The following is a 22,884-nucleotide window of genomic DNA, read 5'->3' as shown; positions in this document are numbered from 1 at the left end:
TTCCGCACCCGCCCTCCTTCCCCACTGTCGGAGTAGCCGGCAAGAAGGAACTGAGGAGCGGGTGGCCCGGCAGGAGTATATATGGAGCGCCATGGTGGCGCCACTCTAGGGGGCGACCTGCCGGCCCACTGAGTTGCTAGGGTAAAAGTTTTCCGACGAATGTGCACGCGCGGCGCGTACACCTAACTGGAATGGATATGAGCAACACATCTCGAAGAACAACAGTTACAAAGGTGAGTAACCGTCTTTTTCCCCTTTGTGTTTACTTCATTAAAGAGGTCTCTATCCATATCCAAATCAGATCCCGGTTGTCTATAGCACACCCCAAGCACTATCTCAGGGGAAGCTCTAGTTGCTTTTTTACCCAGTGTGTTTTTTGCCCAGACAGACTCTGTCTTATCCATTCCATCGTTTCTTATTTCCTTACAGTTAATCTCATCATTGATGTACAAGGCTACTCCACCACCTTTGCCTTTCTTCCTGTCTTTTCTAAACAGCGCATAGCCTTCAATACCTGTACTCCAGTCATGAGTACTATTCCACCAGGTTTCTGTTATTCCCTATAATATCCGGTTTCACTTCCTGCACCAGTAGCTCCAGTTCCTCCATCTTGTTACCTAGGCTCCTCGCATTAGTGTACAGACATTTTCATTTTTGGCGTTTGGCGTCAATTACATTCTTTCCCCTGTCATGCACAGACCTTCTACCACCAGCATCACCCGTTACTCTGGTTTCTACTCCACTATTCCTCCTTGGATCAATTCTTTGGTCCGCAAGGGTATCCCCTCTCACTTTGTTTACTTCCCTCTCCAGGTTATATTCCGGCGTGGAGATCTCCTGAACATCTCCCAACCATCTCCCCCAACTTCCTAGTTTAAAGCTCTCTTGATGAGGTCGGCGAGCCTCCATCCTAGAATTCTATTTCCCTCCTTACTTAGATGAAGTCCATCATGAGTGAACAGTTGTCTATCCGTAAACGCTTCCCAATGACCATACATCCCAAAGCCCTCCTTATAACACCAATGCCTGAGCCATCTGTTGATCGCCATAATCTTGTCACTCCTTCGTCGCCCTGCTCTAGGAACCGGCAGAATCCCGCTGAAGATCACCTGAGCCTCGATTTCTTTGAGCGTCTTCCCCAGTCTGGCATAGTCCTCCTTGATACAGTCCAGCGAGTAACTAGCCATATCATTCGTTCCCACATGAAGGACAATCAACGGATTCTTTCCCGCTTCCGCTAGGATCCTATTCAGCCTCAGGTCCACATCCTGTATCTTAGCCCCTGGCAGACAGCACACCCTTCTGTTCTCCCGATCAGGTCTAGTTACACGCCTGTCTATTCTTCTCAGTAAAGAGTCTCCAATCACGTAGACTTGCCTTTTCCTGGCAACAGTGTGATTCTCCGGTCTATCCCCCACACCAGCTGGCCGCAAGTCCTCTCGATTTGTATTCGCCCTTACAATCCTCCTAGGGCTCATACTTGGTGTCGCCTCCATTGACTCCTCCCCTTCTTCTGCAGGACTAGCTGCTCGTCTCTTTTTCCTTGCCCTCTCTCCTTCACAGCCTGCTGTGCTCCATCTTCATTTTCCAACTCAGCAAACCTGTTCCTGAGTTCTATTTCTCCATCGCTGGCCCGTCTCTTCCTCTGCCTGGTTCTCCTAGTCACATGCTTCCACCGTCCACTTTCCTCACCCAGCAGCCCCTCCTCAGAGTTCTTTGGTCCTGCTTCTATCCACTCGTCTGAGCTTATCCCCTGTACCTCATCATGTCTGTGTTCCATCATCTGCTCAAACCCCCTTCTAAACTCAGCCAGAGTTTCCACCTGCATCTCCAGTCCTCTTATCTTTTCTTCCAGCAGCTCTATCAGGCGGCACTTCATGCAGACAAAACTCCTTTCAGGTGCCCCCTCCAGGACCATGTACATGCCACAGCTACCGCATCCGGTCATCCTCAGTGTGTCTCTACCTGCTGCCTCTGCCTCCATCATACCCTTCCAACTCTGTGCCTGGCAATCCACGCCTTGCACCGCACCACAGGCCACCAACAAGCACTGGGCTGCTGGCAGACCCCTGCCCCTTCCCTTGTCTGACTTCCTGGTTTCTCTGCCTTGGTCTCCCCTGTAACCTCCCCTGTTAGCAGCTCTGTTCGCTGGCTCCTGTGCCGCTGCCTGAGTGCCTGGCTCCTTATATAGGACCCCTAATCAGGTAAGCCCCGCCCCCAACTCAGGCTCAGCCTCGCTCCCAGCACACGGCCCCTAGCAGCCTGCACACACACTCACTCACACACAAACTCCACAATACAATCCACGAACTATAAGAACCTGCTCCTCCAACAGCACTCCCTCTGAAACTCTCCTGTTAGCAGCTCTGTTCACTGGCTCCTGTGCCGCTGCAGCTGTCATGCCACTTGGTCCCCCCCACCCCCGCATTCTACAAGCGCAGGGCTGCCCAGCTGAATGAAGGAAGCTGTCTTTCCATGGCTCCCCTAACTCTGCAGTTAGACACAACCTCCTGGGTCCCAGTGCCAGTCCTAGTCCTGCACCTCTTCTGTGTTCTGGAAGCCTTCTTGTATTCTATTCCGTGCAGCAGCGAGTGCCCGGAGTGGGCCTGGGGAAAATGAGGGAAGGGGGGGATGGGAGGGAAGAGACAGTGGGGAAGGAAAGGGGTGGAACAGGGCAGGGGGAGTGTCATAAACAAATAGTTAAGGGTTAATAGAACAGGAGTACTTCATGTCTCTTTTGCCTGTAAAGGGTTAACACGTTCAGTGAGCCTGGCTGTCACCTGACCAGAGCACCAATCAGGGGACAGGATACTTTCAAATCTTGAGGGAGGGAAGGCTTTGTCTGTGCTGTTAGTTTTTGGTGGTTGTTCTCTCTGGGTTCTGAGAGTGACCAGACGTGCAACCAGGTTTCTCTCCAATCTCTCTGATACAGTCTCTTATATGTCCAGAATAGTAAGTACTAGGTAGATAAGGTGAATTAGGCTTATGTTTGTTTTCTTTATTTGCAAATGTGTATTTGGCTGGAAGGAGTTCAAATTTGTATTTTGCTGAAAGGGTTTTACTTTGTACTTGTATACTTAGGCTGGGAGGGTATTCCCAGTGGCTATAGCTGAAAGACCCTGTAACATATTCCATCTTAAATTTACAAAAATAATTTTTACTGTTTTTTCTTTCTTTATTTAAAAGCTTTTCTTGTTTAAGAACCTGATTGTTTTTTTATTCTGGTGTGAGATCCCAGGGGACAGGGTCTGGATTCACGAGGGAATTGGTGGGGAGAAAGGAGGGAAGGGGGAGAGAAAGGTTAATTTCTCTCTGTGTTAGGATTACTTTCTCTCTCAGGGAGAGTCTTGGAGGGGGAAAGAGAAGGAGGGGAGAAGGTGAATTTTCCTCTCTGTTTTAAGATTCAAGGAGTTTGAATCACAGTGATCTTCCAGGGTAACCCAGAGAGGGGAAGCCTGGGAGAGGCAACGGTGAGGGAAAGGGTTTACTTTCCTTGTGTTAAAATCCAGTGGGTCTGGGTCTTGGGGGTCCCCGGGCAAGGCTTTGGGAGGACCAGAGTGTACCAGGCACTGGAATTCCTGGTTGGTGGCAGCGCTACAAGTACTAAGCTGGTAACTGAGCTTAGAGGAATCATGCTGGTACCCCATCTTTTGGACGCTAAGGTTCAGAGTAGGGGATTATACCATGAAAGGGAGGGAATGTGGGAGTGAGGGGGATGGAGAAGACAGGGGACTCATGAGGAAGGAGTGTGAGCCAGGCATGCAGCGTCCCCTTAGCAGCAGCTGGGGCTCCCCCTTTAAGCAGGCTCAATGAACCCTCATGCTGACAAACCTGAGCCCTCTACACCTGGTCCCCTCCGAAAAGTCCCCACACCCAGAACTCCACCACACTGATCCCCCCATACCTACACACCCTCCCCCCGAGCCCCAACCACCTTCACCCCAATCCCCTACAGAATCCCATTGCCCCTGTACCCAGAACCCCAAACTGAGCCTCTCAGCATCCAGAGCTATCACTGAGCCACCCACATCCAAATTGCCTCACACAGAAACCTCTCCCCACACACCTGGTTACCCCCATACTAAGCCCCTCCACATTTGGATCCTGCTGGGCTGAACTGCCCACTCACACCTGGAAGGGACCCCGAAAGGCCATCAAGTCCAGCCCCCTGCCTTCACTAGCAGGACCAAGTATCCATTTTGCCCCAGATCCCTAAATGGCCCCCTCAAGGATTGAACCCTGGGTTTAACAGGCCAATGCTCAAACCACTAAGCTATCCCGCCCCCTAGGTGCAGCCTCACTGCCAAGTCTCTGTACTGGGGGAAGTGGGAGCTGCATGGTGATCGCCCACATCACTGCAGCCAGTGGCCTGTGCTCCCGACTGCCATGCTGGAGCAGCACTTACTGACAAATAAAATGTGCAGAATTAAAAAATATCATGCGCACAATTTAAAATTTCTTGGCGCATAATTCCCTTAGGAGTAAGAAATGAATAAGCTGGTGCGCCTGTGAATGTATCACTATTGGCGATTAATGGCACCCCCATTCAAGATCTCATTGTTCACCTACACCAGTCGTCTCCAACCTTTTTATGACCAAGATCAGGAACTACCCCACCCCTTCCCCAAGGCCACACTCCATCCCCAAAGCCCTGCTCCCGTCACTCCATTCCCCACTCCCGTCACTTGTTTTCCCTGACCTTCACTGGGCTGGGGCAGGGGGTGTGTGCTCTGGGGTGACCCTGAGGCAGGGGGTGAGGGATGCAAGCTGTAGGAGAGAGTTTGGGTGCAAGAGGGGGCTCTGAGCTGGGGCAGAGTGTTGGGGTGCAGAAGAGGGTATGGAGTGCTGGCTCTGGAAGGGGGCTCAGGGCTGGGGGTTGAGATGCAGGAGGGGGTATGAGGTGGTGGCTCCAGGAGGGGGCTCAGGGCTGGGGGTTGGAGTGCAGTCTCTCGCTGGACAGCACTTACCTCCAGCGGCTCCTGGGTCGGCGGCGGGCGCAGCGAGGGTAAGGCAGGCTCCCTGCCTACCCTGGCCCCACACCGCTCCCGGAAGGGGCCAACATACCCTGTGGCCCCAGGGTGCGAGGGCAGGGGGTCACGTGGCTCCGTGCGCTGTCCCTCTCCGCAAGCACCTCCCTTCCAGCTCTCCTGGCCAATGGGAGCTACGGGGGCAGTGCTTGCAGGCAGGAGCAGCACAGATGGAGACCTCTGCCCTCCTGCCCCCAAGGCGGCAGTGGCAGCTTCCAGGAGTGGTGTGGAGTCTGCCTTAGCGGCAGCCACATTGTACTGCCACCAGAGATTGCAATCAACCAGTTGGTGACCACTGACTTTGGTCTTGCATATCTATTTTTTTTAAATTAACTAAAAGCAACACAAACCACCACGTGTGTGTGATCATACCAAAATTATTATTTTGTTTTTTCCTCCCCAAGTCTCTAGACAGCAGATGCGAGGTGCAAGTATGCACAAAGAACTGGTCCTGAGAGATGTCGAGTACCAGCAATTCTGGCTGAAGTTAACAGGATTTGAAAGTACTCAGCATCTTGCAGGACTCGGCCAAAAACCTGGACATACAAACAAGGGAGCACTGCCTATTTCTTAGGCCTTAATAGACGTCTGTGCATATGCATGGCCTTCTCTTGTACCTATAAATGCATACCTGGAGTCCATTTTCTGAATAGCCAGAACGAAAGGTAAACAAAATCAGTGTCTTGGACTGAGGGACAGACTTACAGATATTTAGGTGCCTAAAGATACATCTCAGGACCTACTGGGATTTTCAATCAGATTTTAATAGGATTTTAAGTCCCAATGGGCACTAGATCCATAGGCACTTTTGAAAATTCCACCAGATACTATATCTGCATCTTTAGGTACCTAAACACCATAAAAAAAATCTAGTCCTGAGTAGATGATGGAAGAAGGGGATGTGCATGTGCACACATGCAGTGACCAGCCAATATTTTTAACAATGGCCAGATCCACAAGATGCACAACTAAAAGATGGAGAGCTGATTTGTATTTGTATATTTGAGGACTCCTGGATTCTTCTTTAGCTCAGGGTTTAAAAAAGATAAATTAAAAAAAATAGATGACTTCTACTCAATTAAATTGCATCGGTTTAATCTGAGAATGTCAACCCTTCTAGGGATGTGGCAATTAACTGGATATTTCACTTAATCCAGTAGCATGTTAAATCTCCCAAAAAAGATATTTAAAAGATTATTCTAAACATTTGCTATTGTAAACCAGTCAAATTAGTTAACATTTGTATTAAATTTCATTGAAATATTCCCAAGATAGTGATATTGCATAATGGCTGCTAAACTGGAGCAACATCAGTTTTAGCAAGATTAATTTAGCAGAATGTTAACATAAACAAAGCTTTCAGTAAAAGAAAAATTCTACTGTGATGTCCCAAGTCTATCTCATGATAAAATCCAATCACTGTCTTAGTTATCTAGTAGTGCTCTGTACTGACAGTTAGAAAACCTAGGTTAGACTTCCCGATCGCCAGCTCCTGAGGTTTCAGACATGCCAGGCCTGAAAATCATTCTGGATTAATTTTAAAGCAGGGGTTACAGTATATCCCTCTGGTGATAAAAGAGTCTAGACTGTTTTCCAATGAGATTTAAAATCTGGCTATATCTTGTTCTTTTTTTTCTTGCACTCTTCTTCATTCAAATTGTCACCCCTTTTGACAGCTCTGGGGCTAGCAGGGATTAGGAGTACTGCCAAGGCAGCATGCTTAACCTGAGTGTAAGGACAGGATGTCTCTTGAGTTGCTTTCAACAGGAACTGAGCAGCACTAGTCATAGGTCCAAGGGGAGTCGGTCTTGTCTAGTTCTTCTCAGATGGAGAATACTACATGGGGGCTGACGGATGGAAAGCATAAATAATGAGGAACAATGGACAAGAACCTTAGGGGTACAAAGGGCTTTTTCCTGACCTCTTAACTCACCAAAATCAGATAAGCAAAGTAAAATATGATTGGCATGCTGAATGACGCATCATTTCTGATTAGGCAAAAATATTCAGTGCCTACCAATGATGGTTCTCCTTTGATTTATCAGTTATTGTTTATTGGCTTGACAAAATATCTGTTTATGACAGTATGGAGAAAGTTTTCCTGAAAAAAGATTTCTATGAAGATGAAGAAGGCAATGAAGGCAGAGCTCTGGAGATGAAGAAATTTCATAGCAGTTAATAACTAGTTGGGGTGCTGCTGCTAAAGAGATGACAGCTCTTCAATACTGTGTTGGCATTGGGGAGTAAATAAAATCCATATGTGGGCATTACAGAATAAAATCAGAGTTGAGGCTTATGGGATCAAGTGATCCTTTCTAAAGCATAGCAATATATACTAAAATGCACTAACCTTTTGATGACGATATCCTTCTCTTCTTGGAACTTGGTTTAAACACAAAGCAGCCCTAGAGGGTAGCAAGCAAAATGTGAACTTCAGAGTGAGTTTCCATCTCATCAGAATTCTCGACACACACAGGGAACAAACAGAAAAAGACAAATATCCAATAAAACAACATTTGTTAATTCTGAACTGGCCTTTCAATATCTTAAGGACATTAAGATTCTGTGATTGCAGCAATGGAGAAATTAGTCCATCTGGACTTTCACTTCTTCTTTCAAGCTGGAAGCCAACGGAAAGTAGTATCCCCCTTTTGTTCTTTCCAGAGTCCAAAGCATCATCTCTGAACCTTGGGCTGGAGTTTTCTACCTTCCATAGGTTTTTAACTCCATCTACCAATCAACATGTTGTGACAAGAAATGTTACTAAACAGTAATTAATAAAGTGAAGAAATTAAAACAAGTCAATTGATACATGGAAGAGCTACTCTATTAACACTTTAAAAACAAATGTAAGGATACTGAGACTAAGCAGTAAATTAATTATACTGTATGCAAAGAACAGTAGGATGCAAAATTCAGATATTGAAATAAGGCAGAAATCAACAACCATGGGCAAATCCAAATTGCTAAGATGAAGGTTAAAGATTAACTTTTCTTTAGTGGCACTGTTGAGATGAACATCTATAACATATCTCTAAGAATTCTTCCAATTTTTGGGGACATACTTTGTTCACTGAAGTATGTACTTTGACAGTAACTACAAATCTAATATAAAAACACTATTAATAAATAATGCAAACAAATCACAGACAGCTAGACAGAACAGTTGGCATGGAAATCAAATGGAAAGCATTCTGTGCTGTCTTTTACAGTAATTGTCTGTTCACTCCCAATGGATATACTAAATTTCCCATTAGTATTTACTAATCCCAGTTGGTAATTACCAAGTTTTACTAGCTTTAGGAGAATATTTTCAAGATTTATCAGTTTTGACTTTGAATGATGATATTGACGTGGGCACAATCAGGCAGATCTTACTCCTGTGAACAGTCCCACAGACTTCAAGATTACTCATGTGAGTGAAGGATGCAGGAGCAGACCAATATATCAGTAGGATATACAGTGACTCAAATATTATATGTATTTACATTTAGGGTCCTGTGTATTCATGTATCATGCAAATTTGCAGTCATAGAATTTGCAGCAGATTCTATCCCTTGCTGCAGAATTGTGCTCCAAAATCCAAGATGTAATTTTTAAAAGTTATGTTTCTAGCCCAAAATTGTGAAGACAACCTTGAAAACGGGAATGCAATGTTGTCTTCCTGCATCTAGAGAAAATTTGAAACAGTTCAAACTCATTTGTCTTATTGAGTTAACTTCAAAACCGAAAGATGGCATTTAAATGTCAATACTACTAACTATTACACTGTTGATCACCGTAGCAGAAAAAAAATACAACAGAACAAATCATCAACAAAGCGTGGTAGTAAACCACAAATATGCAAACAGTAAGTAAGTACTAACTCACCTTGCTTCCTAAAACTACATTCGCTATAAAAAAAATGATACAAGCTTTTCAAAACACACAGAATTCATGGGAATAACTAAAACCTTTGCTTTACCACAAAAGAAGAAACTCCTGGGTCTGGAAGGATCTATGAAGACTCCTGGAATCTAGATCTGAAAACAATCCCTCTCTCACCCCCATTTCCTTATACTTCTTCTCTCAACTAGTGACACAGAACACAACAGGAAACAATGCAGATACTTTAAGACAAAATGAAAGCAGGTAAAGCATGTCTCATAATAAAGTAAAGAAAAAATACAAAACCTGAAGCTTTCATTTATAAATTATAAAAGACACAGGCACTGCCTATAGCTGGAAAATAATTCAGAAAAATTTCCCACTGTGGCTAATACTAAGAGTCCTACCGAGTTCACAGCAATGAAAAACGCATCACGGACTATGAAATCTGGTCTTGTGTGTGCTTTTACACTATACTATCCTGATTTCGCAGGGGAGACCAGTGTTTCTCAGATTGGAGTCCTGATCCAAAAGTTGCAGGGGGTCACAAGGGCTTGTCTACATCAGAAAGTTGCAGCGCTGGTGAGGGAGTTACAGCGCTGCAACTTTGAAGGTGTACACATCTGCAGGGCACCACCAGCGCTGCAACTCCCTGTTTGCAGCGCTGGCCGTACTCCCGTTTTGTCTCGGGTGTAGAGGATCCAGCGCTGGTGATCCAGCGCTGGTAATCCAATGTAGACAGTTACCAGCGCTTTTCTTGACCTCCGTGGAAGGAGGAAGCCTCTGGTAATCAAGCTGGTTTCCTTTCCCGGTTTGCTCTCTCGGTCCCGGAGCCACCCAGCAAACCGCAGGGAAGGAGACCTGCTTGCTCGGGGTTCCGGGACCGAGAGAGCAAACCGGGAAAGGAGACCAGCTTCGCCGCGGTTTGCTCTCGCGTTCCCGGAGCCACCCAGCAAACCGCAGGGAAGGAGACCTGCTTGCTCGGGGTTCCGGGACCGAGAGAGCAAACCGGGAACGCCGCGGTTTGCTCTCTCGGTCCCGGAGCCACCCAGCAAACCGCAGGGAAGGAGACCTGCTTGCTCGGGGTTCCGGGACCGAGAGAGCAAACCGGGAAAGGAGACCAGCTTCGCCGCGGTTTGCTCTCTCGGTCCCGGAGCCACCCAGCAAACCGGGAAAGGAGACCAGCTTCGCCGCGGTTTGCTCTCTCGGTCCCGGAACCCCGAGCAAGCAGGTCTCCTTCCCTGCGGTTTGCTGGCTGGCTCCGGGACCGAGAGAGCAAACCGCGGCGAAGCTGGTTTCCTTTCCCGGTTTGCTCTCTCGTCCCGGAACCCCCCTTGAAGCCACCCAACAGCGCTGCAGTGTGGCCACATCTAACACCACTTGCAGCGCTGGTTGCTGTAAGTGTGGCCACTCTGCAGCGCTGGCCCTATACAGCTGTACTAATACAGCTGTAACAACCAGCGCTGCAAAATTTTAGATGTAGACATGGCCTTAGAGGGATCGTGGTATTGCCACTCTTACATCTATGCTGCCTTCAGAGCTGGGTGGCTGGAGAGGGCAGCTGCTGGTCAGGCGCCCAGCGACCACCAGTACAAAAGTAAGAATCTTAGAAGCTGGTTTTGCTAATTACTCCAATACCCTAGTGTGGACATTCGGAAATCAGTTTAAGAGTGCCTTATATTGATTAAGCTAAATCAATTTAAGGCACTCAAACGAATTTAATAAAAATCAAAAAATTTAAATCTAGAAGGGACCATCATGATTATCTAGTCTGACCTCATGAATACCACAGGCCACAGAGTTTCACACAGTAATTCCTGTGCAAAATTATATGGCTTGTGTTATGCAAGAAATGAAACTAGATGATCAGTGTGATTTAAGAGTATCCACACCATGAAGATACACAGATTTAACCAAACTGGATACTCAAAGTGTATGCAGACTTTCCCTTAGTGGGAAAAATAGGACCTGAGTCTTCTCTCACTAGTACTGGTGTAAAGCACCATCCATTAAATTCCATGAAGTTACACAGGCATAAAAATTGATACAAGCAAGTGAATAATCAGGTTCACAGTGTTTCCCTTCTGGCTAACTTCAAAAGGAGGCAGAAATTCAATCATACACACAACACCTCAATAATTTCACAGTGATTATGAAAAGTAAAAAGCCCTGGAACTTGTGAAAAGCAGCAGAGCCCACTCTATTAACACTTGGAATTTCCTCCTCATATTTATAGATTTAAGATTACATTTATAAATCATCCATGGAAAAGAACTCAAGGGAATAGCCTCAACAAAGCTCTGGGTAGCATTCATGGGCTTATTATTCCCTCTGTAACACTGGGTAAGAGACATGTAACAAAAAAGTAGGAAAAAAACAGACAGTTTTCACCAGGGCAAAAGGTTAACAGTGGGGCACCTCTAGATTCTGTACCAGGTCCAATGTTGTTTAATATACTTATTTATTAATGAGCCAGAACATGTGGTTCAGCAATGAGGGCACAATTTGCAGGTAAAGTAATTTAGGTTAGTCAAGGGCAGAGAGATCTCTGAGGAACATCAGAGGGACCACACCAACATGTGAATGTACAACAAAATAAAAGGAGTTCAACATTGATAAAAACAAAATAACTATTCACACATCTTAATTAACTCCATCAACTCAGCAGAGGGACTTGGGGTGTCACTGTGGACATCTCAATAAAGACCTCTGCTTAATGTGCAGCAGTGATCAAAAAATGTGCAGCAGTGATCAAAAAAGCAAACTAGATGCTGAGATGCACATGGAATAGGATGGAGAATAATACAGAAATTATTACAATGACATTTATATGAATCAATAATAGAGCCTCATCTAGAATACTGGGTACAATATTGGTCCCCCATCTCAAAGCATTTATTGCAGAATTAAAGGGGGCTCACAGAAGGACAACAACAAAAAATTAGGGGCATAAACTTCATACAAAGACTGAAAATATTAAAACTGTGTATCTTAGAAAGGAAATGAATAGAGGGGACATAAAATGATGGATGATACAGAGAAGGTAAATCAAGAACTTCTGTTCTCTCTGTCACGTAACACAAGAACAAGAAGGCATTTGATGAAATTAAAATATCGCAAATTCAAAGCCAAGAAGAGTAACTATTTTTTTCCACAGAACATGTAAATAAACTGTGGAGCTCACTGCTAAATGATGCTGTTGGGTCCAAAACCTTAGCAAGATTCAAAAAGGGATTGGATGTTTACATGGATACAAAGTAATAGTTAATGCTAACATATGCTGTTGGAAGAGATATTAAACCTCATACTTCAGGGTTTAATCCAATATTTAACTATTAGGGATTAGGAGGAGAATGTGGAGGGCAGATTATCCTACATCTGTCTAATACAAGGTTATATGCACTTTCCTCTGAAGCATCTGGTACTGGCCACTGTGAGATAGAGGATGCTGGATTAAAAGGACCACAGTTCCAAGAAAGGAAGGCTTCTGCAGCAGATAAGGCATTAGTTTGGGATTTGGTAGACTTAGGTTCAACTCTCTGTTCCATCACAGATGTCCTGTGTGGCAAGTCTCTTTGGTCTCTTTGTGCCTCGGTTCCCTATCAGTAAAATGGGGGTAATGCATAAACACCCACCAACAAAGGCGTTGTGACAATAAAAACACTAAACATTGTGAGGTGCTCAGACACTAAAGTATTGGGGAGCACAGAAATACCTAAAATAGATAGTCTGATTTTGTATGTCAAGTCCTATATTTCCAAATAGGAACTTCTACACAACCAAAGATAGATTACTAAACCTAGACTAGAAGATTCTGACCCGGAGCGAAAGAACTTCCCTTACTTCTCAAAAAGGTAAATTGTAACAGGCAGTGTAAAAACAGATATCTGATTAACAATGTCAGTTCAAAGTAGATGGAATACATATAAAAAGAAAAAGCCTAATTTTCAAACATCAGACAGGAAATCATGAACTTTTCTCTTTTCATTGCACATATGAATATGACACACACACGACAAGTTATGTGCCAAAGTGACTATTTACAGGCACTATTAGACTAACTGCAAGTGAAAATTAGACATGCAAATACACATGCATTTGTGTATGTGCAAATTCACCCCTGCTCTCAGATACCAAATGTTTTAATTTCTAATAAAATCACTTATGGCCCAAACTTTAGATTTTGTTTTAAAACAGTTTAAAAAACTAAATACGAACACAGCATTTCAACATATTTTAAATTCAATTAAAACATGAATAATTTAAATATTCTCTTGCAGTGCTGGACACCTGAGTACATGCTTTTAATCAAGATGATTTAAATCATGTAATTTTTTTTTAAGTCATTGATTTAAATCAATTGGATGCTTTGTAAAAAATAATTTGAAGCTTGTGCTATTGCAACTTTACATTAAAATTCATAAGGAACTAAATTATAAATTCTAGAAGTTTTAAAATGTTACTGACATGACATACCAGTAGAGGTATAGTAGGTTTGCTGATATAGCTCTACCGGTATGTCTATACCACCAAACTCTTAAAAAATGTAGGCAAGGTCATCAACTGGGTGTAAACTTTGTCATCCAGCTTTTCTCAGAGCACTAACTATTCAGATGGTCCATCACAGGTTAATTAAGGGATTCCAACAATTTTGTATAAGCAGGATTAAATGAGATAGTGGTACAAATGGCTGCTCAGCTGACAACAGTTTCCCTCACTGGTAGCACCAGTGCAGATGCATCAATGCTGAAAAAAAATGTGCATGAATTTTCCGAGCATAGCTGCATTCCATGCAACACCACGCAAGAGCACACAATTCATAAATGATATTTAGTAGTTAACTTATGTGCCTAATTTTGACTGCTACTTTAATGTTTACATAAAGACTCTGCAGTTACCCAATGGAATGAACAGCAGTGTAAGTTTTCACATCAGTCTCCATAACTTGATATTTTCAGTTGAACACAAGATGCATTTCTAGGAGAGATGCTCTGTCTAACCCAACACAAGTTATTGGGCTCAAAGGTAACTGGGTAAAATTTAATGGTCCGTGGTATACTGAAGGCCAGACTAGATGATCTACTTGTCTATTCTGGCTTTAAACTCTACGGCTCTATTAATCTATAAGTACTCTTGTATATGTCCAGTGGTATATGCTACCACATATACTAAAAGCTATTGAAAAAAGTGGAAGGATAAAAAAAATAATAAAATACCATGATTATTCAGAGTATTCACTTGGAATGGTTTCACTGTAGAAAGCTACATCAGAACCTCAATTTGTAATGCGGCATACAATAAACCATCATGATATTAACCAGAATAGTAATTTATGCAGTCTAATTTGGTCAGGTCAGATCATGACCATTTTATGCATAACTGGATTATGCAGTTAAGTGCAACATAACAGTTTTCATTCAGATGGGTTTCCAAAGTGTATTGGCAAGAGAAGAAATCCTTTAGTTCACCTACCATGCACTCATGCTAGGGTGAACCACACCAACTGAAACAGTACACAGCAAAACTACATATTATCTTAAGACAGGAAGTGAGGAATATCATATCCAATTGACATGCAGGGGAAATTAAATATTTTAACTACTCAAACTGGGCCAGTCTAATAGAGGCAGCACCCCCACTCTTAACAATAGTGGTAAGGACCTATATTTTATATCTCACCTGAAAGATAATCTCTCTCGAGATCCAATCTCTCCTAAAATCATGCAGGAGACGCACATTCAGTACTGACTCAGAGGGAGAGTATCACCTACTGAATTTACCATTTCCTGCAGCACCTGAATTTTCCCTTTGAGGTTTCCACTCTAAGCACCTGCTCACCAACTGTGCTTGGCTTACAAAATCTGATAATATCAGAGTGAAGTAGCAAGGCTACAGCATATCTATGTGAAAGGAAGACAGAATATATTTAAAACTGTAAGTCCTAATTAGATTTGTTTCAAAACATCTGGAGTGGGGGAGGTGATGTCTTACTTTGGGAAAATGACTAACTACAATATGGTGCAACAAGTCGTTTCTCAAAGGAGAGAGCTAGACTTTCAAAATAACACATGGTTTCACAATTTATAAAAAACATTTTAAAAATACAAAGCTGTTTGTGGTTAAAAATGATTATAGTTCCTAAAAAGAAAAAAAGTAGGACATCAAAATATATCAGACAGTGCGTTTAAAAATAACAGCAAAATGTAACTTGAAAGGAAAAATAAAGAAAGGAAATTTAAGTTGCTATTTCTAGAATGGAACAAACACGATAAAGTACAACCCCTATAAAACATGTGTCATAACCTTAGTCCCAGATTTGGACCTTAGCGTCCAAACTATGGGGGTTAGCATGAAAACCTCCAAGCTTAGCTACCAGCTTGGACCTGGTACTTGCTGCCACCACCCAAAAAATTAGAGTGTTTTGGGGCACTCTGGTCCCACTGAAAAACCTTCCCTGGGGACCCCAAGACCCAAATCCCTTGAGTCTCACAACAAAGGGAAATAATCCTTTTTCCCTTCCCCCCTCCAGGTGCTCCTGGAGAGATACACAGACACAAGCTCTGTGAATCCAAACAGAGTGACTCCCCCTCTCCGTTTCCAGTCCTGGAAACAAAAGCACTTTCCTCTTCACCCAGAGGGAATGCAAAATCAGGCTAGCCAATTCAACACACACAGATCTCCCCTGATTTCTTCCTCCCACCAATTCCCTGGTGAGTACAGACTCAATTTCCCTGAAGTAAAGAAAAACTCCAACAGGTCTTAAAAGAAAGAAAGGAAATTTAAGTTGCTATTTCTAGAACGGAACAAACACGATAAAGTACAACCCCTATAAAACATGAAGTAGGGATTCAATGCCCCACCATGAAACACCATAGGTTCCCATCATACCAATGACAACAGAGAGAAGCAATACAATCCTCTTCTCACAGAGATGACATACAATGCTGGGAAAGGCCTTTGTGGAGGGATCTACACTGGCATTTTTACCCATGTCATCTAACTCTGATCAGAACAAGTCAAGATGATATGATGGTAAAAATCAGATTTGCCCATGCAATGGTGGAAGATTGCCCTAAAAACGTCAGGGTATACAAGGCTACAGAGTAAAAAGAAAAAAGGAGAACCACTGTAGAAGACAGATGCCACAAGCAAGGGACCTTGCAGTCCTCTAGAGGATTCACTACAGACCTACTGCCAAGTAACACATAGCTGAGGAGGAAGACCCCAAATTTTGGATTCAATTTTGAGACCATTACCCCCTTGTAAATAGCTGCCACAATCCTAAACCTAATCTTAAACCAGATCTAGACTTTTAATTCAGAGTCAAGAGACATACAGGAGTGATTTAAAATAATACATGTACATGGACAGCAAACACTATTTCATTTAAATCTTTGATCACCAATATTAGTCTCATGAGGGACACAGGAGAAGTGCTCCATGGCAACAGAAGGAAGTGCCAAACCAGATTTGTGTTTAAAAAAAAAAAAAAAAAAAGCACAATCTCCATCTGCAGCAGCAGAGCTAGTGCTCAGTGCAGCTGCATATCAGTTTTACTTCTGTCCATTTTAAGATGTCACTAACATTGGCAGGGTCAGAATGTGAAGTGTAATGAAAAAGGTACAGCAGACAAAGTGTGTTACATCAGTCACAAGCACTACAGCACCACACACACAAATCATCAGGATAATCCACATAAAATGGGCAGCAGCAGAAGGTATGCACACAAGTGTGTGTAATCACTGGAGTGTGTTTGATATACTGCACAGGAGATACAAAAAAACTGTTACATTGTGGGAGGGAACCTGATAACCCCTTTGATGGGTGATTTATAGAACAGAGAATATCACACAAAGGGGTTCACATGCTCTCATTCCCTCTGTGGATCTGTCTTCACTGCAGCTGACAGCATGCTTCCTAGCATGGGTAGACAGACACACGCTGTCAGCTTGAGCTAAAAATAGTACTGTGGCCACAGTAATGCAGGCAGCAGCTCAGGCTAGTTGCCCGAGTATAAACCCACCTAGCTACTTTTCTCATATATGGTGAGCCTGAGTTGTCATGACCACACAGCTATTTTAGGAGGTTAGCCTGCACAGAGCCAGCACATCTATCTACTCGTGCTAGGAAGCATGCTAACAGCTGCAGTGTATACATATTGTGTAGGTATCATAGGCCAAATACATACTATTATTAAGGTTGTCTGACACTTCCGAATATAAGACTCCGTTTTCAGTTGCTTATAACTTTGTGAATTTTACCCATTTGGGCTGAAATTTTTCAGGCCTAGTATCTGCCTCATTCTGATTTTTTTTTTTTTTTGGAAAATTCCAGCTAAAATGGTTTAGCTGCTTCTGAGAATTAGGCTAGAGAAAAATACGTTCTTTTGCCCTAGTAAAAAAATTCTGACAACCTTTCCTCTGAATAGCTCTAGTGACCCAATGCTGTGGAACAGGGACTTGAAATGTGGCAGGAGAGTGCCTTTTCCAGGGATGGGCCTTTTGCTGTTCCTGTGAAAATTTACCCAAATTTGGCCAAGTTGCAAGCCTCTGAAAAATCACAACTCACCTATGCTCAGTTAAGACTTCTTCAATTTCAGCAGATAATATATCTGAAGATTCCATTCTCACTAAGCATGTTTGAGCTTCTCACAGATCCTCATGTGGACCTCGAGACTGCATATGTGCCATCTCCATAGTATGACTGAGCATGCTCCCTCCTACCTCACTGGGTCCCAGACCCAGCCCAAGCACATCACAGTTAAACAAACCCATAAGCCCAAGTCAGGCCAGTCACGGGTTTCAAACTGCAGTTAGACATATTCTCAACGGCCTGCTCTGCTGGCACCCAGGCTGCTAGAAGAGTAAGCCATCCAATTCAAAAACAGAGGATAGAAAAGCTGGACTAGGGGTAAGAAAAGGAGTAGACTGGACAAGGTATCTGATGAAACTGAGACTGAAAGTGGGAGAGAAACTGGGACTGGCTGGGCAAGGAGGCTGGGACTGGGAGCAGAGGGAAGGCTGGAATCTATTGAGCAAGCAGACTAGGAACCAATGAGGGAAACAGTGGAAGGGAAGAGAGTGGGAGCCAGTTTGCAGAGTTCAGGGAAAACTAAGATCAAACAAGAAGTTTGGATCCGGGGGCAAAAACGGGAAACGACAGAGTCAATGAGCCAGGTAGAGAGAAGACTGAGCTTGGATGAAGTATCCATGGAGGGAGACTAGGACTGGGAGCCAGTGGGGACAGGAAGGAGAGAGAGAGAGATTGGACAAAGAGCTGGGACTGGTTAGATGGGAAGGGGCAAGAGATTGGGACTAAGACATAAAACAATCCTGGAGGATGAGGAATAGGACTTGCTGGGCAAGAAGACAAGGAACAGAATGAGAAGCCTGAGGAATGGAGATTGGGACAAGAAACCAGGGGTGAGAGAGATAAGACCTGTTCCTATCCCAGGGCTTGGCTACACTGAAGAGTTGCAGCGCTGGTGGTGGTTTACAGCGCTGCAACTTACTAACTGTCCACACCTGCAAGGCACATCCAGCACTGCAACTCCCTGGCTGCAGCGCTGGCTGTACACCTGGTCTGCTTGGGGTGTAACGATTGCAGCACTGGTGATGCAGCGCTGCTCATCAAGTGTGGCCACCAAAAGCGCTGTTATTGGCCTCCAGGGTATTAGGAGGTATCTCAGAATGCCTGCTCACAACAAACCAGAAGAATGGCTGAACTCTGAGCTCCCCAGAGCCGCTTATCTAAAAAACAAACACAGCTCCTGTTTGCTCGAGCGAGTGAAGGCAGGCAGGGGAATTGCTTTGGAAGGTTCACAGCTGTTTGCTTGAAGAGAGAAGTCACACAGCAGAGGGGGAGAGGGGAGTCTGTGTTGAGCAGCTGCTTATGTGGTCTGAAGGCTATTTAGGAGTGCATAATTTGCATGTAGTGAATAAGAGAGGGCTGGGGGAAGGGCTCCAAACTTTTAAATTGACTGCAGGTTGGTGATGTGTATGTTCCAGTCCTTAGAACTTGCAACGCAGGGAGCTGACAGATCCAAAAATCCACTCTCTCTCTCTCCCCCACGTACCCCCTCACTCCCCTTTTTTGAAAAGTACGTTGCAGCCACTTGAACACTGGGATAGCTGCCCACAATGCACCACTCCCAACAGCGCTGCAAATGTGGCCACACTGCAGCGCTGGTAGCTGTCAGTGTGGCCACACTGCAGCGCTTTCCCTACACACCTTAGGGTATGGCTACACTTGCACTTCAAAGCGCGAAGTTTCAAGTGTGGTCGCAGCACCAGCGCTGGGAGAGAGCTCTCCCAGCGCTGCACGTACTCCACATCCTCTACAGGTGTAGCTTGCAGCGCTGGGAGCCTCGCTCCCAGCACTGCGGCACTGTTTACACTGAGGCTTTACAGCGCTGTATCTTGCAGCGCTCAGGGGGGTGTTTTTTTCACACCCCTGAGCATGAAAGTCGCAGTTCTGTAAAGCGCCAGTGTAGCCATGGCCTCAGTCTTCTTATCCCTCATCTCTTGCTAGCGCTGTTTTGGTCATAGGAGTTTACTGCAGGAAAGCTTTAATGAAAAGATAAGACTTGGATCTTGATAATGGTCAAGCTTGGGGGCAGGACTTTCCATTGAACCCAACATCCAAATATCTAAAATTAATCTTTGGCTACACTGTCCACATGAAGCATTGGATTTTGGTTGGTATGGACAGTTAGGTAATCTTTATGAGTCAAATTCTAGACCAGGCAAAGTAAAGATTAGTACCCTGGTCCAAAGCCTATTTAAGTCAATAGGAGTCTTTCCACAAACTTCAAGTGACTTAAAGTCCTGGTCCTAGGGTCTGATCTCAAATTCAGTTCTGAAGAAAACTAGGAGCTAGTGGCATGCATGGAGTTCTGAAATAATGTACTCACATTGATTTTGATGCTTAACAGATTGGTTTTTGCATGAGGGTAGGACCTGTACCTCATCCACAAGTAAAATGAGTTGTAACAGTGTAATCTGTGGGGATGAAGCCAGGGATCATAGTAGCTAAGTCCATACTTTGGACTGAACACTATTTTGCTTTTAGTTTTGTTCTGATTTCTCTTAATTGATGGTTGTTGGTCACACACGCTTTTATGAATAGTAGGGTTGCTTATAAGTTTAGAAGTCTGTATGTTTTCAATAATCAGTATCATTAATTAACAAAGCACACTGATATTCTGTGGTATAAAAGACTATGAATAAATAATATCCCAGGCCCTATATCATATCCACCTCCTCACTGTTACAAAGCCTGTATACATCCCTCTCATTCCAATATCACCCACAACCTCTGCACAGTCTAACACAATGTACATGACAGAATAGCAAGGCAGCATATTAATCACACTCCTGTAGCAAAATAAAAACTACATAGTCCCATGGTCTCTATCCCACTCCTCCCTGCAGCAGGACATAGTATCTGTACATATCTCCTCTGTTGCATATCACATGCTACTGTTGCTGGGTGTCAGGGACAGGTCCTGCCAGAACTTATTTGACTTTAGTCAGGTGAATAAAGTTCTGCACCTGCTCCAATTCTGTGGAAGACAATCTGGCTGTACAGACAGCATCTGCGCCCTGTGAGTGTTTCTGGAGATGCAGTATATGTATTTAGAGTACAAGAAAAAACCAAACGCAAGGCTGCTATAAAGAGGCACAACAAAAGGAGTCAACACTGCTCGCTCCTGCTCTAACGGTGAAGGAGGGCCCGGGGAACGTACGGCGGCTGGGGGGGCGGGTGTCCCGTGGGGAAGGGGTTACACAAACAGGCCCCCCCCCCAGTGCACACGAGCCTCGAGCCCCACCTCCCTGCTGTAACACCTGCCTCCTACCCGCCCAGGGTCGGGCCAGCAGCCCCACAGGAGAGCGGGCTCCACTCCAGCCCCACGGGCGGGGCGGGGGCTCCACTCCAGGTTCCTTCTTGGCCGAGCTCTCGCGGCGGAGTCCCTAGCGCCCTGGGCGGGGAGCGGACCCGCTTCCCCCAGCCCGCACAGAGCGCGCCGCGGGAGCCGCCCCGACCCACTGACTGGGCCGGCGGCTCGATCCCGGCGCTGAGCTGCCGCAGGGCTGCCACGCGGGGTCAGTGACCCCCTCCCCTACCCACCTTGGAGACGGAGCTCGTGCTCATCCTGCCCCCTCACACTCCCCTGTGCAGCACCTCTGCCCGCTCGAGCGAGCGCGCGAGAAGTTACTGGCGCATGCGCAAATCTTCGACAACAGGGCGAGTTCACTTCCTCCAGCCTCAGAGAGAACTTGAAAACTACTTCCCCCTCTTTTACACAATGGGATGGTCCACTCTTGCCGCTCCTCCCCGCGAGCGGCCCGCCTCAAACACCGGTGCGGGGGGAGGGGGAAGCTGCTCACCCCTCCGAGAGTTGTACAGTTCGCCCTCCCTTCAGCGGCGACATGAAGGAACGGCTCCTCCCCTCTGGGCTAGTCTACGCGGGGTGGGGACGGGGGTGCAGGCGCGGCTCCTTTGATGTGAGCCATGGCGGCTTGTCCCTTTCGGAGGAGCATCGCCTCTCAGGTAGCGTGTCCCCTGTTCAGAGACTCTCCTGGCCGCTGCACATGGTCCAACCCCCTCCTCCCCGGGATCCATGTGCTTGGGACCGTCCGGCTGTCTAACTGCCCCTCCCCCCAGCGCTCGGACCCCCGGCTCCTAAACTCCCCTTTGGCCCTGCCCCCGCTGAGCTGTGGGATGTGCGTGTAACTGACCCTCGCGTGCCCGAGTCCGCGCTGCCAGGCAGCCCGGGGTCCCGCGGCCGCTCCTGGGGCCTGGGCCGTGCACGGTCTTATGGTGGCAAGTCCGGGGAGTTAAACTGGCGCAAGAAGCTGTGTGGACACTCAGAGTCCGGTTTGAACCAGACACGTATGGTTGATGATAAACCTAGATGGGACCAGTGTGGCTGGAAAAAGGCTACTGTAGTGCCCATCTTTAAAAAAGGGAAGAAGGAGGATCCAGGGAACTACAGGCCAGTCAGCCTCACCTCAGTCCCTAGCAAAATCATGGAGCAGGACCTCAAGGAATCAATTCTGAAGCACTTAGAGGAGAGGAAAGTGATCAGGAACAGTCAGCATGGATTCACCAAGGGCAAGTCATGCCTGACTAACCTAATTGCCTTCTATGAGGAGCTAACTGGGTCTGTGGATGAGGGGAAAGCAGTGAATGTGTTATTCCTTGACTTTAGCAAAGCTTTTGATACGGTCTCCCACAGTATTTTTGCCTGCAAGTTAAAGAAGTATGGGCTGGATGAATGGACTATAAGGCGGCTAGAAAGCTGGCTAAATTGTTGGGCTCAACGGGTAGTGATCAATGGCTCCATGTCTAGTTGGCAGCTGATATCAAGCGGAGTGCCCCAAGGGTCAGTCCTGGGGCCGGTTTTGTTCAATATCTTCATTAATGATCGGGAGGATGTCATGGACTGCAGCCTCAGCAAATTTGCAGATGACGCTAAACTGGGAGGAATTGTAGATATGCTGAAGGGTAGGGATAGGATACAGAGGGACCTAGACAAATTAGAGGATTGGGCCAAAAGAAATCTGATGAGGTTCAACAAGGACAAGTACAGAGACAGGAGAATCCCATGCACTGCTACAGACTGGGGACCAAATGGCTAGGCAGCAGAAAAGGACCGAGGGGTTACAGTGGATGAGAAGCTGAATATGAGTCGACAGTGTGCCCTTGTTGTCAAGAAGGCTAACGGCATTTTGGGATGTATAATTAGGGGCATTGCCAGCAGATCGAGGGACGTGATCATTCCCCTCTATTTGACATTGGTGAGGCCTCATCTGGAGTATTGTGTCCAGTTTTGGGCCCCACACTACAAAAAGGATGTGGTAAAATTGGAAAGAGTCCAGCGAAGGGCAACAGAAATGAGTAGGGGGCTGGAGCACATGACTTATGAGGAGAGACTGAGAGAACTGGGATTGTTTAGCCTGCAGAAGAGATGAACGAGGGGGGATTT

At 45.5% G+C, this 22,884-nt stretch overlaps 2 protein-coding genes across 6 annotated transcripts in view; one reads left to right on the top strand and one right to left on the bottom strand.

Moving 5' to 3' along the window:
• Positions 1-21,106, bottom strand: part of ORC3 (origin recognition complex subunit 3) — a 98,833-nt gene extending 77,727 nt beyond the window's left edge. Inside the window, 2 exon segments of the mRNA XM_030555903.1 lie at positions 7,378-7,432; positions 21,024-21,106. Of these exon segments, the coding sequence (XP_030411763.1) occupies positions 7,378-7,432; positions 21,024-21,047 (79 nt within the window). The 5' untranslated portion in view covers positions 21,048-21,106.
• A 189-nt stretch (positions 21,107-21,295) lies between these two features.
• The window catches only part of RARS2 (arginyl-tRNA synthetase 2, mitochondrial), a 56,602-nt gene continuing 55,013 nt past the window's right edge, over positions 21,296-22,884 (top strand). For 2 of the 5 annotated variants that reach the window (XM_030555900.1, XM_030555899.1), the window contains exon 1: positions 21,334-21,446. In XM_030555900.1, coding sequence (XP_030411760.1) covers positions 21,408-21,446 — 39 coding nt within the window. In that variant the 5' untranslated portion in view covers positions 21,334-21,407. Of the gene's footprint in view, positions 21,447-22,884 lie in introns of all 5 variants that reach the window. The other 3 variants (XM_030555902.1, XM_030555897.1, XM_030555901.1) reach the window with 3 other exon arrangements.

Source organism: Gopherus evgoodei, chromosome 3, assembly GCF_007399415.2.
Source record: "Gopherus evgoodei ecotype Sinaloan lineage chromosome 3, rGopEvg1_v1.p, whole genome shotgun sequence".
Taxonomy (NCBI): domain Eukaryota; kingdom Metazoa; phylum Chordata; order Testudines; family Testudinidae; genus Gopherus; species Gopherus evgoodei.
Note: the sequence above shows the minus strand (reverse complement) of the source record. Positions and strands in the feature narration are given on the sequence as shown.